At 32.6% G+C, this 10,848-nt stretch overlaps 1 protein-coding gene across 1 annotated transcript; it reads left to right on the forward strand.

Annotated features, from left to right (window-relative positions):
• The first annotated feature begins 6,680 nt into the window (after positions 1 to 6,680).
• LOC106309009 lies at positions 6,681 to 9,364 on the forward strand. Its single transcript, XM_013746100.1, has 4 exons — positions 6,681 to 6,807; positions 6,956 to 7,120; positions 8,541 to 8,593; positions 8,675 to 9,364. The coding sequence occupies exons 1-4, from the start codon at positions 6,717 to 6,719 to the stop codon at positions 9,362 to 9,364; spliced, it is 999 nt and encodes a 332-aa protein (XP_013601554.1). The 5' UTR covers positions 6,681 to 6,716.
• Positions 9,365 to 10,848: the final 1,484 nt, after the last annotated feature.

Raw genomic sequence — 10,848 nt, forward strand, 5'->3', positions numbered from 1 at the left:
TTTTTATGTGTGTTCAGTCCAGGTGCTACTAATGGCGAAGAGGTGGAAGAGTTTCAAAGCCAGACGAAAGGTAACTTTGTCTACATATGTGTTCTTAGAAAACCTTAATCCGTCTGCATGGAGTGAACACTCGTATATCAACCGTTCCCACTTTTTTTTGCAAGCATGCTCTACAGTTTTCTTTAAGGAGTTGGTCACTATGGTCCTTACATAGTTGTATCTAATCAATCTATAATGACACCATTTCTAACACTAATAAAGGCTGCACAAAGAAAATGCATAAATATTATTATTACTAAAAAAACTACTTCTAACCAGGTCAAGCAATCTGAATACCATCAATAGATCAAGGAAAACAAGAGATGAGTGGGAAACAAAGAGTAGAGAAGTCTGAAGAAGAAGATGGTCGTGGAGAAGAATTAAGAAGAGACAATATTCAAGTGAACTACTCATAAGAAGAAAAGGTCGAATACATACCCTTTTAGTTCGTCTGACTCTAAAGCTCAAAAGTTCCAATGAAAGTAGAAGAAACTAAGAAGGATAATGTGACATCTGAGTTGAGGTTGGTCTCTTCTTCTACATGTCTCTGTGTTCTTAGAAGTTTTTAGATATTCTTTCCATGTAACTTATGTCATTCTAACATGTAATACATTTATTTAATTGATCGTTTATTAAATAATATTATTCCTCTCCACTCTTTTTATAATCTTTTTTTAATTAACAGTCTCTAACAGTTAATCTCAAATTATTCAATTTCATACATTTTAGATTATTTTGAAATGATACTAAAAACATCAATAAAATTGAGTATATTTCTATTAAGAAATTATATTTTATTACTACAATAATTCGTTTGTGTGATATTATTAGTTGAGTTTACTGCTTACACACCAATTACGACTAATAATTTATCGCTTTGGGTAAACAGAAAACATTCATATTTCTGAGTTAGTAGTGCAATCTTTTTGAGTTAGTAGAGCAATTTTTTCATGTTCTGTTCGAAACCTAAAACTAATATGTATTACATAATATATTATATAATACTATATATATCAGTTAACTCATATCTTGAATTCATTCTAATTGAAAAAAAATTAATACTATTTTTGAAAACAGCCAAACAATAAAAAATGGTAAAACAATGTAATTTATTTTCTAAACAATAGATTTACATTAAAAATTATATCAGTTACATGTAAAATATATTCAAATTATATATTGCATTCAAAAGGTCAATTTGAAATTGTTTGGGGAAACAAATATAATTGTAACAAGTCAAAATATATAATCCGCGCGAAGCGCGGAGAAAAACTCTAGTATAAATTAAATACCAGCTAAGTTATTTAGTATCTGGGTAAATCAGAATATAACAATGCTAATTAAATCAAGAAAAATAATTACAAAAATATGCAAAATAGTAGGGACTAGTTTTGCAAAAACAACAAAAATGGATCCATGCCGTGAACTTGCATCGATCGAATTGAGAAGACCCAACCGCTCGATTCATCATGCTTGAAGTGCATCACCCGATCCAGCTCAAGATGTACAAAACTGATCGCTTACTGAAGACCGTTCTACTCGATTCAATCCTCTTGGCCTAAGCCTCATTTCGTGCGCCCACAATCGAACGACGGAGATGTGACGGCAGCGAGAAAAAAAAACGCAGCGAGAAAAGAATACGTGGACATGGTACCACTATGGTGCGGCGGAGATGTGGTCACAACGGTGAGATGGAGACATGCGAAAAGATAAACTGATCATAAGAACACCAGTGATTGGAAGAAACGCGACGGCAGAACTGCAAAGAGGTGAAGACATTACGTGTAAGTAAATATAAGTATTTTTCCGTTTATAAAAATATCTTCTCAATTTATACATATATCATTACGTGTGTATATATATATATATAATATGTTGGTTTTTTATATAAATATTTATACTACCTAATTAAAGAAAGGGGCAAACGGTAAAATACTTCCAGACAAAATCTCCGACAACTATGTTTTCTAGTGCTTTTCCATTTTTGCAAATTCTTCGGTTGTTGTATATTTTTCTTGCAATGGCTCTAGTTTTTAATTATGTTTTTAGATTATGTTTTATATTCTAAATTTTCAATTAAGAAGTTATTTACTGACAAAAAGAAAAAAAGTTAGGTTTTCCATTTTCAGTTTTATATTTGTGATTTTTAGATTTTGATGAAGATTTCACTATGTCACTTGAAAAAAGTGAAGTGAACGATAGTAGAGAGAACCAAAATTAGTTGATGTGATTTGGTCTTAGTTTATTTCCATTATTGATAATTTATTACAATGATTTTTTTTACTTTTGGTTTATTTTGTATTTCAAAATTTCATTTATTATTCACATTAGACATTTAAATATTTATAAATTTTTTATGTCTAGATATTTTTTTGTTGTCATCACTCTTACCTTGTTAGAGAAAATTATAAATAGTGTAAAATATTTTTTGATATTTTTTATGTCAAATGAAAATAAAAATATAAAAATTAAAGTGAAGTATTAAATGTTTTTAAACATAAATATATACATATCCAAACTATTATTTTATGTTTTAAAAAACATTTAGAAAATCTTAAACTTTAGTTTCTAAATTTTTATTTACATAGCTGATATATTATTATATAATAAAATTAATTTATTTATTAACCTGCGATTCACTCTCGGTCGATCCAATGATCCAACAACCTGGTAAGTCGTCCGGTTCAGTGTACTGGTTGGGTTTAAAAACATCGCTGAAGGGTTTATGGCTTTGGTTTGACTTATTAGACCACATATGGAAAGCCCAAACTATTGTTATTGACAAGCTCATTAGCATATGTATTAGGGTTTCTTACAAGAGTGATCTCACATATATACATATATATATATATATATATATATATATTTGTAATGTTGATGATGAGACCAACTTTGGCTACGTTTATGCAGCCTCTTCTTTCACATTAAGGAATCAGTAACAATTTTCTTTATCTTGGTGACAAACATAAAGTTTTTACCTTTCATGTTCTTTGCATTTCAATAAAGCTCATTTGAGCTTCTTTTTTTTGATTTAGCTAGCAAAAGTTGGTCATCAAGTATTTTCTCAACCTAACAAATCAGTGTACACATGCTTAGATTGTTTGAATTCAGTGGTAGTCAGTACTCATATTATTGAATAGGTTAATACTCCAGGAAAAAGTCAATACAGTGGTATTTTGTAATCTCTTCCTGGCTTCTTAACTTGCTCTCAACGGCGTTGACCTTTAGCTCGTCCACTTACGAATATAGGTGAGCTGTCCATGTCTTTACTTATTAGCAGTCGCTATTGTGATTTTGGTAGAAAAATGTATTGTTAATAAAAGAACACTTTTCATAAAATACCAGAACCAAATGTTCATAAGCAGTTTAGTACATGAACTTTGTATTATTCAGTTTAATGTTTCAACAAGTTATAGTTATTTCGACAACATCTAATTATTTTAACTTTTTTTTTTTTTTTAGTTAACGTGCATGGGGTGATTCGGCGACCGTGGTCAACCGACTATTCCCCACGGACCCACGGCACTCCACGTATTCTTACCATTTAAGGCAGCCCGGATGACCAAGCGAGTCGAATCTGCGGGGAACATATTGGATCTGGTCCTCAACTACCTCTAGGCCATCTATACAGAAAATCCAAGCTTATAAATATTTTTTCCAAACGAGAATTGAATTTGAGTAATAGAGTGTCTACTAAGCCAACAAGTTGCTTATATAGAGTGGACACTCTTTTACCACTAAGCCAACAAGTTGCTGGTTATTTTAATTATTTCAATACATGAACTTTTGCATTGTGTCCATTTAAGATGTTGTCATGACTAAAAATAACGGTCATTGATTTTTTTTAATATATTGTTTTAGTAAAATTATTGATATATTTTAAAAATCAAAAATTTAAAAATTCATGAAAAATCTATAAAATCTGAAAATTTATTTAAAAACTAATCTTTAAGAAAAATAAATATTTGATAAAAATAAAATTTAATTTCAGTTTTTTTCTTAAAATGAAATTTGAAGTCAAAATTTTTAAAATACATTTTGAAAATTAAAGAAAATTGAAGATTTTATGCTATAATATTTTTTACTTATTCAGTCACAAATTCTAGGGGGATTTGCCAAATATGACTCAAAACTTGATTTTGATTGCAAAAGTATACCCAAACTTGAATCAAATGCAAAAGTAACCCAAAAGCCTTGTGAAATTACAGTCAATCCCTTGTGACCAACCAAAGAAACATAACTCATTTCTACAAATATAGCTCTGCTAAGTCTTCTGAGTCTTCTGAGATTCTGTTAAGTCTTCTGGACAACCTCCATGGAAGTTGTCTGGTATAGTTGATCTTAAAAATAATTTATAAATTTTGTAAAAAAATATTTTGATAAGCGAAAAATTAAAATCATATGTATTTATGACAGTTTTAAGTGATATAAACTAAGATATAATAAAATTGAATTGTTTTCAACATAGATGAGTGAAAGTAGTGAATCATGATATTCTTTGGTGTGGGGTTTGACAACATATGTTGTAGTATTGTATGTATTCTTAGGGTTAGATTTTGGAAAGCTTAAATATTTTTTTGAAAAATTAAATTTTTACCTACATGAGATTATTTCTGTGTATAGTAAACACCTTTTAAGTTTAATTTGATTTTATGAAGTGTTTAGTTAGTTAATTTAGTTTAGGGGATGTGTTTAGGGTCTAGACGAATTCCATGTAAATCGTGTGGTGAATAATTTAAACTAGACGACTTACAGGGAAGTCGTCCATACCGGACCGAACCTTTAATTTTACCAATGTATTTTTATACCTAACCAGATCATTTACCGGACATTTAAATACTATTTTTTCATTTTTTCACAACTTTTCGAAACCCTAGCGCTGTTTCTCTCCAAGGGCGATTATGAAGGCGACACTCTGATTTCTCACCGCCAGTAATTCCATCGTTCTCACCGCCGGTAATCTCTCGTATTCAGTCGTTCTTATCGCCGGTAATCTCTCCTCTTACGACGAATATTGTTTCTCCTTCATGCCGTAGAGTATTTTAGTAGTTTAAACTGACCATCCGCTTTCTTTTTTCAGATCTGAAACCATGTCTCGTTGAACTTCACTACAGGTAAGTTATTTCTCTTGTCTTAAGGCGTTTAGCCGCCGTAAAACCCTAAACATTGTAGTCTTGATTCTTCTTTTTCCGTTGATTTTTGCAGATCTGTAACCGTTCGTGTCGTAGGAAACCATATCTTCTCCGACTGTAAGTCATCCATCTTTTAAAGAAACAGTTCTTCTATTTATTCAGATCTGCATGTTTAACAAGATTTTGAGATCTGTAGAAGACGATTGTTGTAGTGTAATACTGAAAGATAACTCAGACGACTTCCAGGAAATCTTCTACAAAGTCTTACACTCTGAAAGACCAGATGACTTAAGACTTCATAAAAGACTTCTTGGAAGTCTTCCAGAGTGTAAGACTTCGTAGAAGACTTCCTGAAAGTCGCCTGAGTAGGCTTCTCACTAAAATTTACATGCAAGTTTTCCAGTATTTGTATTTAGAATAGTGTGCTTATTATGTGTTTGAGATGCTTGTTTTTGATTATTTTGCAGGCCGGAAAATTGATTTACCAGAAATCCCGCTGAGGATACGTACATTAGGGGAAGAGCTCCCTGTAGGCAAGAGCATTTCTTATCATGCTGATGACTCGAAGTTGTTTACTGCTCTATGGAAAGCTCTACATGCTGACGAATATGAGGAGCTAAAGGAGTCAAAGTTGGGAGTGTTCATCAAGTTCAAGGAGCTGAATTTTGGTTGGGCTTCAAGGCTGGTTCATTATATGCTCGGTTTCCAGCTTGACATCAAGAAGAAGTATGAGCTGTGGAGTCTCGTTGGTCCACAACCGGTGACGTGTATTGATGGCAATGACAATATTGTGAATACTTGAGGAAGATGAGAGTGATAGAGTAAAATATGCATTTTCAAAAAAAAAAGTGATGGCATTTTCGTGATAATCTGAACTTTGGGGGTGAAAGAGACAAGTCAAAGTTCCAAAAAAAAACGTGGGTTAAATTCTATATACTATGTAAAATTAATGCAAATCTTAGAATTAATTTCTAACTATACAAAAAACATTTATATGTATAATTGTGCTAATAAAAGAAACAATTTATTTAGTAATTATATATTAAATTTTGAATTTTGAAAATTTCATTTGTCTTTGAAACTTAAATTGAAATGAAAATATTTCTTTAAAAAATAATTTCTAATTTTTAAAACTTTATCAATATTCTTAAAATAATAAAAGTTTTACGGTTGTTATATTTCTGTAAAAATAATAATGTTAAATGAATTTATTTTGAATATTAATGCATTAAAACGGTAAAATCATTAAGATCATTAAGCTGGAAAATTAGAAATAGAGATTAATTTGTTTATAAAAATATAGTTTGAATATTTTATGGCATTTTTATAATAATAAAATAAACAAAGTCCAAAGTTAGCCCACATAAATAACGCAATGCGTTTCCATTTGACGGAGTTAACCTTAAGACACGTCAAGCTAAGACAACCAGAACATAAGTCGTCCATAGCGTCAACTCCATTTGACGGAGTATATACCTCTCTCTCTTCCTTTCTATATAAATGCTTGAAATGTGATCAAAGTGACCATCACTCGCTAGTATTAAGATGGCCTCTATACTCTCCACCATCATTTTCGTACTTCTTTTCATAATATTTTCACTTTTTGTTGATGCTCATATGGAACACCTTAAACTAAGTGAGTCTTTCTACCTCTATTAATTGTAGACTGGTTTAAAACCATTTACTGTTTTAATTTATTGCTTAGTTCATATATAGCTTAGACGACAGATTATCGTCGAACCTACTAAATAATCGACGGTCTTTATGTCATGTGTAATGTGTAGGTGGAGCAAAAGAGACAATGACCATGAGGAGGAACTTAGAAGGAAATTCGGGCTCCAAAATTACAGCTTCACCGAGCAGGTCGCACCAGAGTGGACAAAAAAACACTCAAAATGAGCCGTCAAAAACCCAACCTGATCAAGCATCAGCAATTATTACAGGCTATGGTACTGTTCATTTGGTCATCCAATTAGTGAGATGTTTTCCGTTTGGTTGCAATTAAACAGATTAACTAGATATATACAATATTGGATGCAGATCTAAAATGTATTAAAAGCTAGATATATTGAATGCATTTGAAACTAGAGTATCATTTATTGAAGTCACTATAATTTCTTAACATTTTTACCAAAAAAAAAGTCATTATAATTTCACTTGAATGGGATAATCATTTATTGCTTCACACCTAAATATATATATATATATATATTTATTTATTTATAAACAACATAAAAATATTGTATACGTTTTCCCCTATATTTAATTCGTTTAAAAATTACATTTATATAATAATTTTTATTCAAAATTAAAATCATATTTTTAAATAACTTCTGGGTCTCCGATAATCTAAGCACATCACCGCCTATTTGGGTTGTGGTGCACTCGTACATGACTCCCGGTCTTAAAATTATTTATGAAAGAAAAAGTTTAAATAATATATAGAAACTTGGTTTTTAACTTTTTATGTGTTTTAACTTTTCTTTAATCTAAATTTGCCACAGTAACTCCAGATTACGTATGCACCTCCGACAACAAATGTAAGCAGTTAAAAAAACCCTAGCTAAAAACTCCAGATTACGTATGCACACCCGGGACTTGTCAATGAACTGGTTATAACTTCGGGTTTGTAGTTTGTACGTTGTTGTGGGGTTTCTATTTATGTGGTGTTTCATTATTAACTGTGCCACTGTTTTACTGATGGAATAAGCAATTCTTGGAAACTATATACTTTTTAGTTTTCCTATATACTCCTTGTAAACTTTCTTGATTGATTGATATATGCAAAAGAAGATATAAAGCACACACACAACACATTGATCGTATATTACATACAAGGATACAACTTACCTTTCTCATGTATTTGTGTACCCGCTGTTTCCAAATCCGGATTCAAACATGAGAGGTGCAATTTGTAGTCGCAAAGAGGAAAATTAACTATTTTATGTTCCACTGCGAAATTCAACTATTTTAGGTTCTGAAAGCAATCAAACACTACAAGAAGAATTGGTCAAGAGAAACGGATATTTCCACGAAGATAATAATGACGGCGTCATTTTCTCTAGTGACAGTTACAAGTCTAGCCCCAACCAAGAAATTGGTTTCGCTTGTTCATACTGACATTAACAACATAGTCGTTATTGTCTATACACATAGAAATGTAATGGCAACTAGCAGAGCCGGTTATGAACTTTGGGTGGCTAGAAGCAAAAAAAAAAAGGCTGGTTTACAGATTTTCGTTCTAATCGTTTTTAACTAAATAAATAAAGAAGTGTTAAGCAAAAACGTTTTAAAACATGAAAGATTAGGATGTGAAGTTTAGAGGTGTGAAAAACAGTGAGTTTAACGCTACTCAACGTTCTCTCCCAGGCGCTCAAATCGAGACACCCACTCCGACCATGGTTTCCGACGCCGGCAGCTCGGTAGCTTGCCGGCGTCATCGTCTCTCTCCTCTTTTGTGTTCCTTTGTCTCTCTTTCGTTTTGTTTGACCGTTTTTCTCCAGAAATTTCTTGTCCTTTTGGGATTCATGAGTTCTTCCGCCGTCGCTCTGTCCGTAAGATGTTGCAGCTGCCGTCTCCGTATCCTCTGGGTCCTGCTTCTCATTTGTAGCCCTCCTCCATCTCTTATGACTGCACTGATATCAGATCTGGCTCAGATTTGTTCTTCACATAAACTCCATTGGCCAGATTTGAAGATTCTGCGACGAGCGCCACCTTCGTCGTCCTCTTGGGCGATGACCTTTTTCCCTTTAGGGATGATCTATTCTAACTGGATTTGGTGTGAGCGAGAGCTCCATACAATTGCTCTTCATCTGCCGCTTGACAGATCTGTGAAGCTCTACGACTCAGAACACCACTTCCTTTTCAATCCGGTGAGGAGCCCCCCGCTAGAAGATACACTTACCAGTCTCTGCTCACCGCAAACATTGTTCACATATGCCCTTTCTGGTATTTGCTCTCTCATGTCCAGCTTGTTAGATTTTGATGATCAGCGGGTCTGTTTAGGTTCCATGACAACTCTCTGGATCCGACGCGGTAACGTTGGAGTCCGAAGTTTCTGTTTGAACCCAACTCCTGGTTACTCAGCAAATCTAGCCAAGCTCATATTTCAGGAGTTTGTTATAAGGGCTAACAGATATTCATTGCTGGATTTAACACATTGGTGTTTACCCGTCACTGCCGTATGCGCCTAGAAACCATCATATCTCGTAGACTCATCTTTCTTGTGCTCTTCATGGTCAAGAACAAATATGTATTCAAAGATGGAACGCCCATCAATGGAGCCTTGCAAATTGGGATTAGAACTACATAGTTATCTCTCTGGTGCAGTCGTTGGTGTTAACCCACAGAGTTCAAGCCAAAGTCATCATCAATCATTACCTCCAACACGTGCAAATGTCATCACAAGATTAATTCTAAAGTGGAGTTTACCAAAGCTTGAAGATTGCAGCCATTTAGGCTTTTGTTTACATAAAATCCTAACCAAATTTCCTCATGTTCAGGGCCTTGAGAGATCCTTTCCCCATGTCCTCGTCCTTGTAGGAGAGAATTTTACCATCAAAACTCCTTTCCATGAGAGGTACTTTTCTCTGGGCTTAAAAACCTTAGAGTATTATCATTTTCGTAACCGTTTAATATCTTGTGTAATGGTCCGCATGGGATCGGAAGATACAACGGGACTCATGTCAATGAGAACCGAGGTTTTAGAGCGTCCAAAGTCACAATATACAGTGACCATTCTCAAGTTAGAAGAGCGATATATCTTTCTATGGATATTACTCGCGTGCACCTTCGAAAACACTTCCAACGCCTTATCAAACTTTCTTAAGTTTGTGTATCTATCTTTATGTTGCTTTGTTTGGTTTGCTCTTCAAATTTCAGAACGGATTGCACATCATACGTCGGATGTTGCATTAACATTTGTAATCGTTTAAGATTATCAATGAAAATCATGTTGTGAACAAAAAAAAACATGAAAGATCATCATCCACCATATTTGCTATAGTCTCATCTTCTAAAACCTCATCAAATTTAGGAGTTTCGGTTCCCTCAACGTATCTTAACATGAACTCGCTTGAGATTTTGTTAATGTTTCTTTCTTCTCTTCTCAGGCCAGTTCATGTTAAGATAGAGTAGAATTATAGTTTCATCTTCTAAAACCTCATCAAGTTTTGAAATATTGTGTATTATATTCTATAATAATATTTCAAAAATTGTAAAATGTTTTTATATTTCTATTTTAGTATTATATTATTTATTGTTATATTGATGATATATATGATTTATTACCATAATCTAAAAACTTACCAAAGATATAAATCAACATTAAATGTAAATGTCCATGTTACAATTAACTTTAACTCATGTCATCATTATTAGTATGATATATCATTATTTTTCTTTCAAAATCAACGTGGAGATGACACATGGCAAACCACTTCTCAAACAATGTCTAAGGGATTACTTACGGTAAAATTGAATTTGTTGATAAAAATTCGATAGAAAATTTTTAGCCGGTTAAAAATGGAAGAATAACATTAGATTTTCAAATATTATAATAATTATCTTAACATATGCATCTAATAATTAAGAAAAAATAAAAATTAAAAACTACCATCTATGAGTTTGTATATAGTATTTTGGGTGTATAATAGAACTTTATTTTGGGATTTTCAAA

This window comes from Brassica oleracea, chromosome C8 (genome assembly GCF_000695525.1).
Source record: "Brassica oleracea var. oleracea cultivar TO1000 chromosome C8, BOL, whole genome shotgun sequence".
NCBI lineage: Eukaryota > Viridiplantae > Streptophyta > Magnoliopsida > Brassicales > Brassicaceae > Brassica > Brassica oleracea.

Bases quoted from the DNA above. Each gene is read 5' to 3' on its own strand.
- LOC106309009 (XM_013746100.1), top strand. From the start codon at position 6,717: ATGGCCTCTATACTCTCCACCATCATTTTCGTACTTCTTTTCATAATA. The intron at 6,808-6,955 runs GTGAGTCTTTCT...TGTAATGTGTAG, and splicing joins TATGGAACACCTTAAACTAA to GTGGAGCAAAAGAGACAATG. The intron at 7,121-8,540 runs GTACTGTTCATT...GTTCTCTCCCAG, and splicing joins AGCAATTATTACAGGCTATG to GCGCTCAAATCGAGACACCC.